Here is a 19,888-nt window from a genome sequence, read left to right as displayed (position 1 = left end):
CCCAATACTTCGTTAATGCAGAGATTAACTTGAGTGGCAGCACCTTGCACCCCGCCAGAGCATTAGTGCACCTCAACTTGACCCTCTGAAAACCAGGAACTACCCACCAGGCATCCCCAATCCCTGTCACACTGCCCTCCCCACTCCCCCATCTCCATCCCCAGCCTCACCCACCCCATGGCCATCAGCATCCTCAAGCCCTTCCGGTCCTATTGCCACCTCCAACCCCAACCCTTGGCTCCATCCCCATCCCCAATCCACCCCGACTCCATGGGCTGGGAGTCAAGACTCCTGGATTCTATTCCCAGCTCTGGGAGGGGGTATGGCGGGACCTTGGGCTCCAACCCTGCCTGTTACTGGCTCATGTGTGATGCTGGGCCAGTCACTTTCCCTCGCTGTGCCTCGCTTTCCCAGCTGGGACGTGGGTAACAATGCCCACTCCTCCCTGGAAAGCATGGTGGGGATCTGGGTGAAAAGCCACCAGTGAGTCCTGAGAACAACTGGTGTGAGCTAGCTCTGCAGGCCACGCCTCAGTTGCAGTGCACAAGCCCAAGTCTTCACATGCCCCTGGGAAGGTTTGCTCCTAACCCAGGTGCGTAGATTGTCCTGGCTCCCCGGGTAGCAATGCTTTGAGAGCCTGGGCCTCACTGCTGGGTTTCATTGTCCTGGCCCACAAGGTGGAACCACCTCGAACCTCTGCAGGGTCTGAGAGTTGACAAGTCTGTTCCCCCAACTCCTCTGCAGCCCTGGGCCCTGCTGGCAAGAGCTGCATTCCCACACCTAGTGTAAGAATCCTGCTTTGTGGCCCTATCAGCTAGTCCTGGGGCAGCTAGCCTTTTGCCAGTGGGGGGCAGTGCCAGGACTCGGCACATTGGGCACATCACAAGGGGAAACTCAGGGGCCTACAGGATCAGGCGACAGCTGAGAGGTGGTTTGGAGAATCACAGAAATGGGCTGGAAGGGACCTTGAGAGTTCATCAGGTCCATCCCCCGCATGCTGCGGCAGGACCAAGTTAGCTTAGCCCAGCAGTTCTCAAACTGTGGGTTGAGACCCCATTGTAATGGGGTCATCAGGGCTGGCGTTCGACTTGCTGGGGCCCAGGGTTGAACCTTGAACCTGGAAACCAAAGCCTGAGACCCACCGCCAGGGGCCAAAGCCCACAGGCTTCAGCCCTGGATGATGGGGCTCAGGCTTTTGGCTTTGGCCCCTCCCCTGGGGCAGTGGTGCTCAGGTGGGCCATCCTCTTGGGGTCGTGTAGTAATTTTTGTTGTGCGAAGCAGGTCGCAGTGGAATGAACTTTGAGAACCTCTGGCCTAGCCCATCCCTGACGGGTGTTTGTCAAACCAGTTCTTAGAAACGTCTCATGATGGCGATTCCACAAACGCCCTAGGTAATCGAATGCCAACAGCACAAAGCGCTGCACAGACACTGGCTTCTAATTTTCCCCAGGGATGCTCAACCTTCACTCAGGCTCTGGCCCTGCCCCCACTCCACCCCTTCCTCCAGCCCCCACCCCACCCAGCCCCACCTCTTCCTGCTCCCACTCCACCCTTGGCCCCACTCCTGGCCCCACCCCCGCTCCACCCCTTCCCCCCAGACCCCACCCTCCCTCTTCCCCATCTCTTTCCATCCCCTCCCCCAAGTGTGCCCCCTCCCACTTCCTCCCAACACCTCCTGCATGCCGTGGAACAGCTGATCACAGCGAGCAGGAGGCGCTGGGAGGGGGTGAAGTAGATTGGTCAGGCCGCCAGTGGGTGGGAGTGCGGGGGAAGGGAGGGGAGTTTGGCTGCTGGTGGGTGCTGAGCACCTGCTAATTTTTCTCCATGGGTGCTCCAGCCCTGGAGCACCCATGGAGTCGGAGCCTGTGCTTCAGGGCTTGAAGAGGCAATTAGGGACCTCAGCCCACAGTCTCGCCTTCAACAGTGGCTTTAAGAGATATTGATTCTTGTTCCAGCTTATTGCTCACCATGGGGTGGGAAATGTTCTGCATCCCTTACTTGGAGCCAACCCTGAGCCCCACGGGACTGGGCCTCAGCTGCATCGTGGCACTAACCATTGTGAACTAATGGCTTCGGGTGACTTGCCGTGTGTACCTGCCCCCCGAGCACCTGCACAGCAGCTTTCAATGCCTGGAACCCCCACCATCCATGCTGCACCCAGGAGGGAGCCGGTGAACTGGAGGACCCAAGACTTTTAGCTTCCAAATTTCAGCTTCTCTTTCACATTTTCTGTGTTTCCCACCCCCCATTTCTCTTAGTTCATCAAGTATCTAATCAGAGTTCTCTTCAAAACAAGCGCTGGGGGTTCTTACGGGCCTATTCCCCATTGTTAAATTAGAACTGCCTGCCTGGAACATCCCAGTTCGGGACCATGGGAAGAAGCCTGAATCCAGAAGGGTGTAGGCCCTATTCAGAAACACAGATCCTGGTTTCATGCTAACGTCCCCAGGTCCATCAGAGAGCAGAGACTCAGGAAACAAAGGAGACACAGAAACAGAATCTTACTCCAAGTTTTCCAGGAGGCATCAAATGCTGCGCAAGGCTGGAAGCGAAACCAGGCCTGGTTAGATAAAGACCAGGAAGCGTGACTTTGCTGGCTGCAGAGGACACGGTGAAGGGAGCATGGCAGGAGAGGGTGGTGGGAAAGAGAGTCGGAAGTGATGGATGGATTGCATCAAAGAAGATGGGGAGCTAGTGGCTCTTAGTGCTGCCTCGGACAGCTGATGGTGGCAGATGCTTACACATCTTGGTGATGGGATAAGGGGAAGACCAAGAAGAAAGCCCAAGGGATGTGTGCACACACACACTATGCTCATTTATCATTGTTTATTTGAGAGAGATTTCCTGTTCATTGAACCTGATCTGCACACAATCAGCACAAACATTATTCCAAATGCTCTCCTAGCAGGGGCTCCCTGCTGGGGCTTTTTAGCGATTCCAGCTGTCACTCCCCGTCCCCGGGTCCCCTTCAGTTGGACAAACCCAGAAATTCCTCCTCTCCTATAAGAAAAGGGAGAAAACGGGTCACCACAGGCTATGCACAGAGCTGCACACGCACCCAGAGGCCGTGGCCACGCGCATGGTGTGAGTGCTGGACAGGCAGCCGTGGAGTCCCGCCGACACCAGAACTGTTCGATCAATACAGACACGGAATTAGGAAACAATTTCTTTCAGTGGGGTCACAGGTCTGCACCCCCTGGGAGGGTGCTTCCCAGCATGGGTACACACACACTAGCTCTGCTTGAGCCAGCGTGCTAAATAGCAGTGTCACCAGCCATTAGCTCAGGCCAGCCACCTGACTACAAACCCGCCCGGACCCCCAGGGACAGACGCAGGTGGCTATCCCAAGCTGCCCCCCGGCCACCCTGCTATTTTTAGTGTGCTAGCTCGAGCAGACCTAGCACCTGTCTGCCAGCCCATGCCGGGAAGCCCGGTCCCAGCTGCAGTGCAGGATAATACTGCTGCCTACTGAGATCAGCCTGACCATCAGCCCCAGAGTCTGTACCCTGCAGCAGCCACTCTCCCTTCCAAATGCTTCTCAGGGCCTTTTGAATGTCTTCATTGGTTTCTCATCTATGGGATTTCTAAGGGGTCCATCACCAGAGGCTCGGGTACACAGGGGCAGATTCGACATTCCCTACTTAGGCCAAAGACTCTAAGCTCATGGAGAGCGAGGCCTGCCTGACAGGGCCTCCACTGCAGAAAGGCAATGGCAGCAGCAGGTTGACAGTCGCTATGTATGTGAAACTCCTGAGCAATAGCATAGCCGCTTGCCAGTGGCTGGAGCCCTCATCCAGCCCAAGGTACACTCAGTGGGGAACAGGTGAGCTGCAAGACCCTCCCTTCCATCACAGACATGACTTCCTTAATCCTTGACCCACACAGCTGGCACATGATATAACCCCAGAATTAGTCCTTCTTCCCATCAGAGCTCAGCAGGGTCTGCCAACTTTCCCTTGAGATACTGGCACTGGGCTGGGTACCTGGCAGATCTGGGATGTACCTGTGACAGGAGGCAGAAGCCAAGTGGTTAATGGAAACCTATTTGCCAATAGCAGCTCAGAGCTAAGTGCATCGTGTAACAGAGCTGTTGACGCATTCAAGACCAACCCAGAGGGGAGTAGTACCTACTGGCTAGAGTAGGGAACTGGCCAAAAGGATACCTAAATTCTGTTCCTGCTTCTGCCACTGACTCAAGTGACCACGAGAAAGTCACTTAGGAAAACACTTTCCAAGGTGGGTGCCTGCAGTGAGCACATAGAGTTGTGGTTCCCAAACTGGGGTTCATGAAATGTTACAGGGGTTCTCAGGGAAAAAATTCCCTAATGGCCGACAGAGCTGTCCCTAGGGACCCCGGGCAGCATGGGGCGAGCAGCCCGGAGCCCCTGGACTTCCAAGAGCGAAGCAGATTAAAGCAAGCATATCTATCACACTGAGGAGATTTAAACTTCAAGATTCTTTGTAAGAAATAGAAAGGGAGGTGGATATTTTTTGCTGTTTTTAAAATTAAATAGGCAGCTAGTATTGTTTTTAAAATGATTATGAAGAACAAGTTTAAGCTTTGTTGGAACATGCGTCGTTTGCCTGGACTGCTCAAGACCTGAATGCTTGTGTAGAAGGAACTCTTTGAGTTGGCTTCTTAAATCCGTTCATGCTGTTTCGCAGCTGATACTCCTTGATGAAACCTAGGAGCCTTGTCTTATAACAGGCTTATTCAAAGTGATACAAGCTACGAAAGTGAGATCTGGGAAGAGTGTTGCTGTTTTCATAATGTAATAAAAATACTGTAATGATAAATTAATAATAAATAGTGTGTAATAAGCATGTCATAAAAACAAATTTTATATTTCCAAGATCACTGCTTTTATAATTTATACTCAGGTAAAGGAGAGAATCCCTGGAAATATTCATTTTTAGAAGGGGGATCACGAGACTTGACATTTTAGTGAAAGGGGTTCACAGGTTGTTAAAGTTTGGGAACCACTGCCCTAGAGCCATAAACCAGGCACACTGTGAATAGAACCAGCCAGATTTTCCAGCGTGTTGCCTTTACTTGGAGCTGCAGGGACTCAGGGTCTCTGAAATCCAGGCTTTTATATATGGATTTAGATACTTAACTGTAGGCACCAAGTTTGATAATGTTGGCACTAGCCTGTCTCTGTGGTGTGCCTCAGTTTCCCTGCCTATTAAAAAGGAGCAACCTATTCTCCACAGATGTAAAGGACTGCTGAAAAGTGCTGCATGGCAGGAAGCAGGGCCTGCCACAGAGCCAGTCTCCGGGTAACCTAAAGAGCGCAGCTGGCCTGTAGCCAATGAGAAAAGCCAGCAGACCAGTCTTAAGCCCAGCAGCGGCAGTTTAGTGGCTGCTCAGAGCACTCGCTCCCGACTGTGATAGCTCTTGTTCACTGCCAGCCCTGCTCCTGCCTTGTCTCACTCCAGGTGACGTCGGCTCTGACCCTTGGCTCTGGTTCTGACTCTGGGCACCAGCTCCTGTGCTAACCATGAGGCATGGCTCCCGCTTTTATCACAGGGCATGATCACTCACTTCCCAGTCACTGATGCAACATTAGTGCCAAGCTCTTGTTATGGTTTCAAATGGTTAACTCTGCTCACTCACCAGCGGGGGCAGGCAAAGCAAAAGACAATAGGAGACTGAGGGGAGAAAAGGGGGGCCCAGGTGTGGGGATTTTCACCCCAGGGGGAGACCTGTGTGCAGCCGTGGCACCTCTGAGCAGGGCAGGAAAGAGGACGTGAGAGGCATAGGCACCAACTCTGTGAGTGCTCCAGCTCCGGAGCACGAAAACGAATGAGTGGGTGTTGAGCACCCACTGGCAGTAGGGTTGCCGCCTTTCTATTTGCACAAATCCGAACACCCTTGTCCCGCCCCCTGCCTCACCCTGCCCTGCCCCTTCTTCAAGGCCCCGCCCACTCCATCCCTCCTCCCTCGGTCTCTCGCTTTCCCTCACCCTCGCTCATTTTTCACTGGGCTGAGGCAGGGGGTTGGATGCGGGAAGGGGTGAGAGCTTCGGCTGGGCCAAGGATGAGGGGTTTGGGGTGCAGGAGGGGGCTCCAGGCTGAGGCCGAGGGGTTCGGAGTGCAGGAGGAGGTGGGGAGGGGCTCCAGGCTCAAGTTTGGGTGCAGGAGGGAGCTCAGAGCTGGGGCAGGGGGTTGGGGTGCAGGAGGAGGTTCAGGGTTCAGACTCCGGCCTCAGGCAGCTCCTGGAAGCAGCTGGTATGTCCCTGGGAGGCCTGGGATGGAGCTGGGGTGGGGGGCGCCCAGAGGAAGCCAGTGCCTGAAGCGAGAGAATCTGGGGGCAGGGCTGAGGGGGTAGAGAGACGGGGTGTCTGCTGCGGTGTCAGGTTACATCCTCAGTAGAAGAACCAACTTCCCCGAGCTGCAAATGCTGGTGGGCGGAGAGGGCCGGAGCCGATGGCTGCTGCAGGAGAGTTAGCTTTGAGGTAGTACCGTGCGAGCCGTACCGTCTGCTGGGACCCCGCAGTACTCCTTGCACTCCTTCTCCGTGTAGAACTTGTTCCCGTTGCCCTGGCAGCCTCCATAGTTGAAGGTAGTGCACTTGCCCTGGCTTGCGTCAAAGGCCCAGAGCATCACTGGTTGCTGACAGGGCCCTGGAACGATGGGTAACCTGCAGGCCGCTGGGAGAAAGAGACAAGAGGGGAGAAAGTGGAGCACCATTCTTCCCAGGCCCAAGGCCTGGGCCCGCCCCCAGTTATGGACCGGGAGCCCGTGGAGGGAAAAGGATGCATGCAGTGGGTGTAGCCCGGACCTGAGGCCTTTCTAGAGAGCCCATCACCGTAGTATCTAGGCATGTTCTCTCCATCCCCTCATTTCACTCCACAGAGATGGACTGGAACGGATTTCCCAGGGTTGCTCTGAGCCCAGTGCAGCAGTTCAGGGCAGAGAGGTTGGAAAGGTGCAAGACACCACAACAGTACAGCAGTTGGGGCAGTGGCACAAGGACAAACCCACAATTCCCTGACCGCAATCAGCCAGGCTCGCCACGGGGCTTGTTTGGTTAGGCTCATTGTGCCGCCCGCCCTGCAGCTGAGTATCTTATATTTATTGTTGGGGATAGCTGTGGCTGAAGGCCCCAGGGTAATCCAGGGGGGAGACTTGGGAAGTTAACCGGATCAGGTCTTTTATGGCAAACAGTAAATTTCACTGAAAAATGCTTTTTGGGGGGCACTGAAACTATTTGGAAATTTGGGTCGAATTCAGTGAATAGTTTCAGCCTCCAAAAAAAGAAAAGGAAAAAATTGTTAGAAAACAAGAAAACAACTTGTTTCAGCCATTTCAGTATGAAATGTTTCGAGTTTTATTTTAAAATTGTGTTTCCTTTAGAAATATAGCTAATATTAAACAAAAGGTGAAAACCACCCAAAAATGACCCAAAATGAAACACCAAAAATAATTTCATTTTGGGTCAAAGGAATCGTTTTGTTGGATCCAAAACAGATGGGTTTTGCTTTGGCCCCTGAATCACAAAAATCAGATCTCGCCACCTCTCCATTTTCAAGTCACCTCCTGCAGTCGGGCCTTGGACACGGATGCCGTCTTGTCTCATTTTGGCCCCTGGCTGATTTCTCAGAGCTGTCCCCACTGCGCTGAGCTCCCTCCACACTGACAGCACATGAATGTGTCACTTCCCCCTGGCACGGAGCCTGGGTCACTTGAACAAGGAAAGAGCTCTGAAGCAGGAAGCCTTGACCACAAAGGAGGAGCAAAAGGCTGGGGGCCCACAGATCAGAGGGATGGTGAAATCTGCCCCTCCTGCACTGGCCAGGGACTGCATAGACGGTTGCTTGGACTTTAAAGGGCTTCCCCCCCTTACCCTCGGTTCTGCAGGTCTGAAGACACTCCTTTTCCGAAGGGAAGTTGTTCCCATTCCCAAGACAGCCGCCATAGTGGAAGATCTCACAGGCCATAGAAGAGGAGTTGTAGAAGAACCGAACTTTCATCCCCATGCAGGGGCCCACATCTTTATTCAGCAGGCAGAAATCTGAACACATCAAGAGGGTTGATCCTAGTGAGCTGCATTTTACGGCCACAGAACCACATGCTGTGTGATGGTGACATCCAGGGGCTACATGGCCGTGTCCTCTTCCCTCTGCCCACTGAGCTGTCTCCCCGGGGACATAGCCTAACCCCCAAACCTCTGAGGAGATTCAAACATCTCCCATTTCCATGTGCTGCTTTCCCCCACCTGTGGGATTTCCCATGGAGATCACCCAGCTCTGTGGGGCAGGGGGAGCAATGGTTAGATCTGGACTAGGGGCAGGTTTGTAGCATAGGAAGCTGTGTCCCACAGGAAAAGGCAGAGAGTCCCAGCTCTCTGATGGCCACACAGCAGTTGCCAGTAGCCCTGGAAGGTCCCGAGGCAGGAGACTTTAAAGTGATAGCACCTGGCTGCCTAGAAAAGCTATTGCAGGTAAAAATCGAGGTTTTCAACATGAATTTATTCTGTGTTTCTGCTCCTGCTGAGGTCTGTGCACAGCCATCCCTTTTCCAAGCAGAAGGAGAAGAGTTCCAGTGGGAGTACTCCAGCCGTCCCCAGAGAGTGGTGATAACTTCATCCCACCCCACCCCCACCGTGCAGAGACGCCATCTTTGTACAGACCTTCCTTTTTGCTGCTGAGTGGTAGCAGGGGACCTGCAGCTGAGCCCTCTTGCTCAGGCAGGACAGCTCTCCGAGACCTCTGCACACAGAAGAAAGAGCAGCCTATTAGGTGAATAAGTTTCCATCGACAATGCAATGGAACAACCGTGAGCCATAAGTCCCAGCATCTTTCCAAGGATGGCAACGAACGCAGAAATTCCCCAGGCCTATAAGATGAGGGACACACAACCCTGCTGGGAGCAGGAGCAGGAGCAGGTCCATGGGCGGAACCTATTCTCCCAAGTGAAGGATGGGCCCAGGAAATCACTGGGATTTCTAACAGAGCTTCTGCAGCATTCTGCAGCTTCCGCTCCCTCTTCACCCCTGGGAACAGCTGGGTGGGGTGGGGGTGTCAGTCCCAGTTTGGCTAGATGTATGGGGGGGTCAGCTGGGGGGGGGTCGTCCCGGCTCGAGTGGATGTACCAGCGGCGGGAGGAGGGGACAGCTGGGGGTGTCCATCCTAGCTCTGGCTCTCTCTGCTCCTGGCGGGTGGGCTCCAGCCAGCTACCCAAGTACGTCCCTGGGGGACGCATGGGACTGCACTCACGTGGCTAGTCCATCCGTGTCACAGTGGCCATGCTGCTATTTCAGCTTCACCAGAGCTAGCACAGCGGCTGGGCTGCACAGAGGCACCCACGGAGCCAACCCGAGCAGCGCCGTCAGTAACGAAGCGAGCAGCTGTCGTCTATCAGGCAAAGGAGTTTGTGCACCCCTAAGAACGGGCTACCAAGGCCGTAGAACAAAGAGCTGCAGCTTGCGCTGGGTGCCCCATTCGAGAGGACCCGCAAGCCAAGTGGCATGACCTGGAGTCACAGTGCCAGTCAGTGAAGTTTGGCTCTGCTCTTGGCCTCCGTGATATCTTGTAGCAGTGAGTTCCACAGACTAAGTGTGTGTTATGTGAAAAAGTACGTTAGGTCATCCTGTGATTTGGCAGGAGCTGGGACAGGTAATGGGACATGAAGCCTTTCGCCTCTTTGTCACCTAAAAGTTATTGGCCATTTGATAGCCCCTGTATGCCATGCATTTAGTGGTCTCAGACCACTTCCTACTGAGCAAGTGTCTCACAAATAACCTCCACTACAGCTGAGACTAATTGAGGGGCTGTTGGTACCAATTGGCACAAATTTACCCAGCTGAGGGCTTGGCCCTAAGGTTTAAACAGGCCACAGATACTGACATGCCTTCTCTCTCTTCAAAGAGGGTCCCTCTGAGTCCAGGTGGGGCACATAGGTGGACGGCGGGGCCTCCCGGATCCAGAACTAGCTACTTGCACCAAACATGGAACATTAAAGTAAAATCAAATGTAACAAAGCAGAGTCTTCATGGGGTCTTGCCTCTGCTTAGAAGTTAATCCCTTGCGTGCATTTCGTTCCACTGTACCCTAGGCTCCTTACAAGGTCTACTGTCATCAGGGATACAAGCACATCAGGAGACGTCAGTGCTGGTGAAGGGCCATCTCCCAAGGTGGCTGAGAAAGCCAGGCTGGGCCCTTCTGAAGAGCTGCCAGCCTGAGCAGCATGCACCCCCTTAATCCAGCGGCCTGGTTACCACAATGAACGTGGAAATCCAGACTGCATTTTCTGGAGGGATGCCTAATGCTCCAGCACAATTCTCTGAAGACCCAGGAAATTCAGCTTGTGAGGTTCCTTCCAGTCCCGCAACTCACCTTGGGTTCAGGTTGGGTCTCACTGGGAACACATTCACCTGCACCAAGGGACGGGACAGGAGAGCGTTAGTAGGATGGGAGAGAGGAGTTGGAAACGGATGGAGAGGCAGCTCCTAACTGGCCTGCCCAACTCTGTGAAGTTTGCCTCTATCATCACAGGACACATGCACTCTCTGTGGACTTCTAGGAGGCCCCAAGCTCCCCCCAATGTCTGCACACAGAGCGAAGCCTAGGAATCCCACCATTGTTCCATGCTATCTCCATGGCCCCTTGTTGCGGGTGGAGTCTGAACTACATGGAGCTGGCGAAGGCAAGAGCGGGCAGAGTGAGGGCAGGAGGAATGGGCAGGTGCAGCTGGTTGGGCCCTTGGATTCTCTCCCACCACCCAAGACCTATGTGACAGATGTTAAGGCAGCCCCAGGCTTTAATACCAGGCATTGCTAGGGAATAGGCTGGCAAGGCTCTCATGGACCGTGCTGCGTATCTGTGTCAATACAGCCCTGTCCCCATATAGCAAATGAACAGAAAGGCTGAGACCTACCCTGCCTGCCCCCATCAGGAGAGTTTCCTGCATAGAACGTCTGTGATTTCCTCACCCTCCCCTCTGGCCTTTTACTCACCCATCAATCACCCAATGCTTACACTTCTGTTTGGATCGCATCACCCTGAAATTGCAAGCCCACCCGCACGGCCACAGCTGTACAGTGCCTGGCATGAGCAGGTGGGGGCAGTTCAGCGTCTAGAACCAGAGAAGTGTGGGGCTGGAAGGGACCTGGAGAGGCCATCTCATCCAGCCAAACAGGACCAAGTACCTCTCCCCCATCCCTGACGGGGTCTGTCCAACCGGTTCTTAATCCCTCCAAAGACAGGGATTCCGCAACCTCCCTCACGAACCTATTCTAGTGCTTCACTGTCCTAACATCCAGCCTAAATCTCCTTTGCTGCAGATTACCCCCGTTCCTTCTTGTCCTGCCTTCGTGGACACTGATCTTTATAACAGCCCTTAACATGTCTGAAGCCTGTTGTCAGATCCCGACTCAGGGTTTGTTTCTCAAGACTAGGCGGGCTCAGTTTTCTGAACCTTTCCTCACATCTTTCCTAACGTGCAGCGCCCAGAACTGCACACAGCACTCCAGCCAAGGCCTCCCCAGTGCCAAGCAGGGCAGGGCAGTTACCTCCTGTGTCCTCAGGGAGCTCCCCATCAGGTGATTCAAATGCAGAGTGACTGTGTGTCTTAGTAGTTCAGCCCTTCCAATGCCACAGCCCATGCTCCCCTTTGGGGCCTAGGATCACACTACAGATAGTTTGCCTCAGTTTCCCCTCTTGGAGTGTTCAAATAAAACATCCCCCAAGCCTTCCCTTGGCCAGAAGGACTCCTCCTTGGGGACTGGGTTTATTCATATGAAATAAATTACAAATAAAACTCAAAATCCACATCAGAGTCCTCCCAATATACAGTTTCTCTTCCTCCTGACAGGCTCCTGGCCTAGGGCAACTGCCTGGTCTCAGGCACCTCTCTGCAGAAGCCTTTCATCACACTCTGCAACAGCTTCCCCCACTGCAGCCTCTTGCTGCTCTCCCCAGGCACTCACCCTCCCCGCATTGCGCACTCAGCCATTGCACAAGCCACCCTGGTACAGCCATATGGACAGTTCAGTCCCTGGTTCTTGTCCCTTTCCTTCTCCACCGTGGGGGCTCAGCAGAGCTGCGGCTGCAATGAGCTGAGCAGGGGGGGCTGTGGGTGGACTGTCATTCACCAGGGACCTCTCTGGCCAGCTAGCGCACGAGCTCATGGAGGGGATTCTGTCTAACTCATCAGTGGAAACGTATGCAACCTCGCCGGTAGGGAGCACAAGTGGGCGTAGTGTGAGGAACTCCCCCTCCCTGCCGGGGAACTCCTGGCATTCAGGAGCTGGGCAGCATGTGTGGGGCAATCACCCAGCAACGAGCGAGGGTGCTGCTGACACGTCGGGGCTGGGAATGAGGACAAGGGTTCCCATTCTCCACACTAGTGGGAAATGATGCTGCTTGGGGGTGCACTATGCCTAAGCCTCCTGGAGGCCTGCAGCCATCTAACTAACCCGTGCCCATCACCACAGCATCTGGGCACCTTCGAGCCCATCATGCGGCTCTGTTCTGGATTGTAGCTGAAGGTGCGTGGGGCCTGGGAGCCTGATCCATTCAGAGACGGCCAAGTCGCCTTGTCTCCACACAGCTCCTCTCTGCTACTTCTTACTCACCACAGATGTCTCTTCCTTTCTCCCACTTTCCTGCCTCTTGTCCACCCCTTCAAGCCCCTGGCTGCTCGGCTCTTCTGACCTGCCTGTGGTTCTACACCCCATAGTCTTCATAGTAATATTATTATGATATGATTATGGCATAATTATGATGTATTTTGTGCAAGATAAGGCATGTGAGATATCATTGGAAAGGTTATGATTTACTGAATGTGATTATCCTATTCGTGTGCATGTATCATGTTGGTATCTAAAGTTAGGAATATTGTCTACGCATCTATTACAAATATATTTACATATGGGGAATGCCCACTAGACAGAATGCAATCAGTCTAGATGGCTCGCTGGGAAGAGCCATTAGGGAAAACAAGAGGTCTGAGAACAGGGGTGGGCACACTTTTTGGCTCAAGGGCCACATCAGGGTTCCAAAACTGTATGGAGGGCCGGGTAGGGAAGGCTGTGCCCCCAAACAGCCTGGCCCCTGCCCCCATCTGCCCCCCTCCCACTTCTCACCCCCTGATTGCCCCCCTCAGAACCTCCTACCCATCCAACCCCCCCTGATCCTTGCCCCCTGACCGCCTCCTCCCAGGACCCCCTGCCCCTAACTGCCCCTTGGGATCCCACCCATCCAACCCCCCCTGCTCCCTGTCCCCTGACTGCCCCGACCCCTATCCACACCCTCATCCCTGACAGGCCCCCCGGGACTCCCACACCTATCCAACCACTCCCCGTCCCCTGACTGCCCCCTGGGACTCCCTGCCCCTTATCCAAACCCCCCTGATCCCTGCATCCTTACCATGCCGCTCAGAGCAGCAGAACTGGATCTGTGCCGCCCGGCCGGAGCCAGCCACGCCACCGCGCTGCCCATCAGGAGCTTGCAGCCCTGCCACCCAGAGTGCTGGGGGCACAGTGAGCTGAGGCTTCTGGGGAGGAAGGACAGCAGGGGAGGGGCTGGGGGCTAGTCTCCCCAGGCAGGAGCTCAAGGGCTGGGCAGGATGGTACCATGGGCCAGATGTGGCCCGCGGGCTGTAGTTTGATCACCTCTGTCTTAGAAGATGCTAATCTCCCACCGGGGAGCCTTCCTGGGGACACTTCCTGAGGATGCTACAAACAGCCTCCGAGTAATGTCTGCTGTGTCCCTACAGGGGCATGTGACCAAGTCACCTGGTACTGGACTCCATCTTGAAATACCAGTGTTTTTCCACTGACTGGGTGTGGAAACTAAGAGACAAAGGGTTCCCGCCATATACAAAAGCTATTTAAGGCAGGGGAGTGACACAATTGTGGTTCTTCACTGACTCCCTGCCCAAGAAGATTGCTGGAAACACCTGAGAAACAAAGACTGGACTAGGGAAGAAGGGCTGAACCCAGGCTAGAGGGATTTGTAGCCTGTGAAAGAAATACCTGGAGTTTTGAGCTGCAAACAAGTTTAGCTTGCCCTCAAGAATCTCTACCAACTGCCTAAAACAAAACTTAGGGTGAGAATTTGCTACTGACATCCAATCTCTTTAGTATATTAGGCTTAGATTGTGTTTTAGTTTATTTGCTAGGTGATCTGTTTGCTATCCCTTATAATCACTTAAAATCTATCTTTTGTAGTTAATAAACTTGTTTTTGTTTTGTCTAAAACCAGTGTATGGGAATTATAACTGGGGGTAGTAAGCTGTTGCATATCTTCCTCCACATTGAGGGAGGGGGTGAATTTCCTAAGCTTGCACTGTACAGTTTCCTGTGCAGTGTAAGATGGTATAATTTTGGGTTTACACTCCAAAGGGGGGACGCATACCTTAGAAAGTGTGAGGTGCCTTTGCGGAGCCTTCCCATGCAGAGAATCCCTAGATCTCAGCATGTGTGTGTAGTTGCAGCTGGGTGTGTCCCTACCAGTATGTGTGCTGGAGGGCGCTTGAGGCCCTGTCACAGCAATACAAGTGAACCCAGGTTTGTGGGTGGACTCAGTGGTGGGTGGACTCAGGTTTGTGGGTGGACTCAGGTGGACTCAGTGGTACCCCAATTCCAGGTGGCACCCTGGGGGGAACCCATCACACAGCCATGCTGCATTCTCCCTCCCTGCTATCGGGCTGGAGTGTGGTCTGGGAAGACCGGGCGAGTAACAGAACATAGAGACCATGGAGGTGCCTGAGGCTGAGGGGAAGAGGGGGGCCCTGCAGTGACATCTGATCATAGATGGGTTACCTTTGTTAATCATGATGAAGATGGAGTCCTCAGGAATCCCCATCTCCTGAGCAAACTGCCTGAAATCCACAATAAGGCCTTCTCGCAGCTCCGGGCTCCTGCCTGGAGAGAACCCAAACTTCAGCAGGTGTGTGAGTGGTGTATGGGTTGGGAGAGGGTTTGAAATCCCACCTCCTCTTCCCTCCCACAAAGCTCCTGTAGCTAAAGGCAGGCCCACTCTGGGCAAGCTTCCCCTTCCCAACTCAGTGTGAGGAGCACACCATTTAGAGTATCAGGTCAGACCTTTGCTCCATCAGCCTGTCCCCAGCAGTGGCCAAGTACTTGTAAGGACCAATATTTGTATTGCACCTCAATCCTGATGAGACACAACCCTTGACACCCTAGCCCTGGGCCTCTCCTGAGCAGACCCTGCCAAAGCCAGAGCAGATGACCCCTAATTGGGGGGATAATTGTGTGTGGACTGTGACCAAAGTTGGGCTGGGCCAGACTCTCCAGTTCGGAACAGGTGGGGAGCCCCACGCAGGTCAGATCACACCCGGGCAACAGCCTCACTGTCACCCCGTGATGGATGCTGGGGCCTGAGCGCTTTGCCGGCACCACAGCCAGATGCCATGGTCACAGACACCTGCCATAGAGTTTGGCTGTAATGGTCAGTCCGAAGCTACTTTTCTTCTGCATTAGAATGACGGCGTATTCCTCATAGTTGGTGTGCACCACGTAGAAGTCGATGGTCACGTCCCAGCCTGCAGAAAAGGAAATACACACACAGCTGCAAGAGGGCACTTCTCTAAAGGGACGTGAATAGGGGATAATCTGCCATTTGAAAGTGGGCTAGATGAAATGAGGCAGCTGGGCCAGGGTCCTAGCCTGTGCTATTTGCTGAACCTGGCTGCTTCTGCCTAAGCCGTGGTGGCTTTGAAGTTGCCACAGTTTGAGCTAACCTGGCCTCACTGCAGGGAGAATGTACCATCCTTGCAGGGCCCCAAGGCTACCCCACAGTGTATGCGCTGCACCTGACCTGATTTCACTGGCCATGATTCACTGCTGCATTACTCTCATTTTATACCCAGGTAACTTCACTGCATCTAAGAGAGTTAAAAACAATGGGTGATAAACAACTTAAACTGATTCAAAAGAGAAACTGACAGGGCTCTTTTAATTACGATTGCTGTTCGGGGATCTTCAAAGTTAGAGGAGGAAGAGATCTGGAACAGGATTGGCCCCTGCACTACTTTCTTCGGACCTTTATCCCAAAGCCTGGATTTAAATGTCCTAAGCTACGGAGCTTCTACCACTCCATTGGGAGATTGTTTCACAGTCTCTACTAGATTTCCATGTTAGACTTTACTTCCCAGGTTGGTTGCATTTTCCTTCTCTTCATTCCATCCTAGCTGGGCTGTCGTCCCTTCTTTTTCTACATCAGGTTCTGCATCCAATGGTTCTGGGTACATGCAGCTCTAGGAGAAAAGCAGAGTTGTCCTTCCCACACTTACTGGGGTTATAGTAGGTGTATTTTCCAGGTACGTTGGTTTTTTGGCACTCTCCGGAAACCTGTGTGCAGACACCTTGCCTGGGAAAGGGAGAGAAAACCTCTAATAACTGCAGCTATTCCCAGTCCCACTCCAATCACGGGCCACCCGAGTTCTTTAGTCACTGCCAAGTGATGCACTGTAGGCCCCTAAGGCAGTGGATCCATTGGCCCTGCCCCCACCCCAGCACCCATCACAAGAGACCTTCAACTCCTCCCCCCCCCCCCCGACTACTTTCTGTCCCAATGAGTCTGGTGGACCTGGGCCTCCACAGATGAGAAATAAGGAGCAGGATCTGACCCTGCATGATTAGTATAGTGGGACAGTACCAAGCAGTTTTGCCTCCTTTTATTTTGTACTGTCATTTTAAGGCTTTTTAGGCTTTGGTGCTGGAAGCAGGGAGGAGCCTGTGTAAACGTCTTTTGATGCTTCCAAGTCAAAAGGTCCCAGGCACCTCCAGTAACATCAGCATTAGTCAAAGCTGCACTTGCTCCTCAGCTGGAGTAGATAACAGCTCTGCAATCAACTTGTGTGTCTGTTCAGGGGCTCCCTGACAATCACGTGGGAGGTTTGAATGTTTGTACTTCCATTGAAATCCATTCCCTCCTTCCAGGGTGTAATTCCAACCAAGAGATGCCTGCGATTGAGAGTTAATTTCTCCTTTGGCTCCTTCCCGCTGTGCCCAGACTCTCCTCTCATTTCACCCCCAGAGCTCAAGGGGTTTTATGAATAGGCTGTTTAGCGATACCCCCATTTTGTAGCTGGTGAATCTCAGGCACAGGCGGGGGAGCCATGTGTCCATCATTGCAGCAGGCGGCATGTAAGCAGCCCCCTGCAATACTGAATCGCAATGGGCCCAATTTTCAGGACCATCCAGCTGAAGCCAGTAGGACCTGCAGGGGGCAGAAGCTCTGAAATAGGCCACTGGAGGGAGCTGCAGCTCTGAGTCTCCGGGGTGCACAGTACATCCTGTGTTTTGGGTAACTGGGGAACAGTAGTTCCTGGGAGCCTACCTGAGTCTGGTGCTGTTGGTGCTGATCCGATTACTGGTCAGCCCTGGTCCCAGTACCAGCGTGCCCATGTTGAATTTATCCTTGTATTGCTTCATCCAGGTGCACGTTGTGCCCGTGGCAATGTCGTACCATTTCCCGTAGATCTAGGAGAAAGGAAAGCACAGCCTGTGACTGCTCAACCTGCGCCCCAGACAGGCCCGCCAGGGACATTCCACCTCTGCTGAGGATTTGGGGAATTTTCAGGGTTTTCTGCAGAGTTTAAACTTTCATTGCAAAATACTGATGAGCCTGATCTTGTGGGGCACCAAGGGTCAGCTTAGGTGCCCAAATAGCTCTGAGGGCCTGGGCCTGAGACCCTACAAATCCCACGGACTTCAGTGGGGTTACAGGCTTTTCAGGAGCAGGTCCCTGCTCTTCTGGCTGCTTTAGGAGTGTGAACCAGGCCTGACTTGCCTGGTCTTCAGCCAGCCTGCACCAATGACAGTGCTAAGAGGGGTGAGCTACGCCATACATCTCCAAGGTATACGAATTCCAAAATCTAATGATTGCAATTTAAATGTTATCATTAACATTTCACTGTGGGTTGTCCAGAAACATCTGGCTAATGCACTTCTACTTGCCCTCCCAACTTAGTGTCAGACCACTGCCTCCTGATTCTGCTGGTGGGGCAGCAGGGAAAGCTGCTGCTGAATCCTAGCTGTTCCTTCCCTGCTGGGCTCAAGCTCCAAACCCTTATTCTCACATAGCTGCGCATTACACCACTGGGCCAGCCCTGTAGCCATGTCTCTGACCAACAGCTTGTGCCAAGGCTGAAGAGACAAAGTAGTTAATGCACAGTGCAAAGCCTAGATCAGAGGTCCCCAGACTGTGGGGCATGCCCCTGGCGGGTGGGCAGAAGAACATTTGCGGGGGGAGGGGGGGTGCTGCTGGGGCCCTGTTTGCTGCTGGGGCCCAGGCAAGGCCACATGGGAGGAGGGGAGGGAGCGCCACCCAGCTCTGCTCCTGGCCCCAGCCCTGGCTGCTTGCCCCACACCTGGGGCTCCACTCCCGGCCAGCCCTGGCTGCCAGCCCAGTCCTCAGGGCTCCTCTCCTGGCCCACCCCTGGCTGTGGCCCCAGCCTTGGCCTTCTTATCCCTATCCATGTCCGCCCCCCATCCCGGAGCTTCAGCCCACTCCCGGCCCTGGCTCTGGAGGGAGGGGCATAGACAGGGGTAAGGTGGGGCATGAGGTAAAAAGTTTGGAGACCCCTGGCCTAGATAGATACCTAGGTTATGTCTACACTACAGCCGGTGTCGGCAAAACTTATGTTGCTCAAGGGTGTGAACATTCCACCCCCAATAACAGAAGTTACGTGACATAAGCATTCCTGGGCACCGTGCTCTGTCGGCGGGAGGTTCTCCTGCCAACACAGCTTCTGCCCATCGCAGTGGTGGTTCTGCTATGCCGATGGAGAGCTCTCTTCCCCACACACGCTGCACTGACCCGGACAGCCTCACCATGGCTCAGCCTGGTAAGCAGTCTGACTCCTTCTCAGGGTGGCCTTTGAAAAAAGTGTTGTCTATTAAACGCCACTTAAAAGGAATCGGACGGGGACCACTTGGCTCCAGAGACTGGCACTGGTTCATGTGACAGCTCTGCCCACAAGATAGTTTCCCCTCAGATTCCCTTGACTGGTTGCTCCCACTGCAGTCTATCCGGATTCTTTTCCACAAAGCAAATTGTTCCCTGTCTGATACAAATCCTGCAGCCCCACAGCCATGTACATGGGCACCCTACATGGGAAAGGTGCATTGCCCATATCTGTTATATCACAGACGCTCACTCATTCACTTCCCCCTCTGCACACACTTAAGCCCTTCCTATCAGGGTGTCTGCAGTGAGATGCAGCACCTATCCCAATATGCATTCATCACAGGTGCACCCAGACTAGCACCCTAGCTCCGTACCCCCCTACCTGATGTGGGTCAGAGTGAGACCTTTCCAGCTCTGGCCCAGCTCTTGTTGGAAGAGGACCTGAGACGATGACTGAAAACACTGGCATTTTTAGAGACAAAACACACTTCACTTTTCTAATCTGCTCCTGAGAATTAATGTAAGCGCTAGACAGTTGTTACCCGTTCAGGGTCGAAATTCTCCTGCACTTGGATATCCTGGGCTTGGCTCCCAGTCGGGCTCCCTCTGGCTGTGGGCAGATTGGAAAGAAAGAGAAGGAAGAAGACCCCCTGGAACTTCATGGCCCCGAGGTTTGTTGTGCCCCTCAGCTTCAGAATGGACGGACTCAGCCCTGGAAAGTGGATGCTGCAAAATGTGAACTCCAAACCCCTGGCCACTGCAAGAGGTGAATGGCCGTGGGTGGGCAGAGCATGTCTGAGTACATCCCAGGCAGCCAATCAAACAGAGAGCGCAGCCCTGAGGGATTCAGATAGTGCAGGCTCAGTGAAATGGAGACTTCTGGATCAAGCTGGGGGCTTGCGGCGTCAGAACCGCTTGCACCTTTCAGGTGGCTGACCAGTTCACATTGTTTGATGGGCTGTTTCGCTGCCAAACAGAAATGAGCTGGTTTCTCTGGTGAAGCA

At 53.6% G+C, this 19,888-nt stretch overlaps 1 protein-coding gene across 1 annotated transcript; it reads right to left on the bottom strand.

Annotated features, from left to right (window-relative positions):
- Nucleotides 1-2,812: 2,812 nt before the first annotated feature.
- On the bottom strand, nt 2,813-19,626 carry AMBP (alpha-1-microglobulin/bikunin precursor). Its single transcript, XM_048822875.2, has 10 exons — nt 19,427-19,626; nt 17,313-17,455; nt 16,264-16,340; nt 15,396-15,513; nt 14,771-14,868; nt 10,341-10,378; nt 8,636-8,714; nt 7,850-8,017; nt 6,480-6,653; nt 2,813-3,000 (listed from the first exon to the last, which is right to left on the bottom strand). The coding sequence occupies exons 1-10, from the start codon at nt 19,544-19,546 to the stop codon at nt 2,969-2,971; spliced, it is 1,047 nt and encodes a 348-aa protein (XP_048678832.1). The 5' UTR covers nt 19,547-19,626; the 3' UTR covers nt 2,813-2,968.
- Between the last annotated feature and the right edge of the window lie 262 nt (nt 19,627-19,888).

The sequence above is a fragment of the Caretta caretta genome, chromosome 16 (assembly GCF_965140235.1).
Source record: "Caretta caretta isolate rCarCar2 chromosome 16, rCarCar1.hap1, whole genome shotgun sequence".
Taxonomy (NCBI): Eukaryota; Metazoa; Chordata; order Testudines; family Cheloniidae; genus Caretta; species Caretta caretta.
This window is presented reverse-complemented; position numbering and strand designations above follow the sequence as displayed.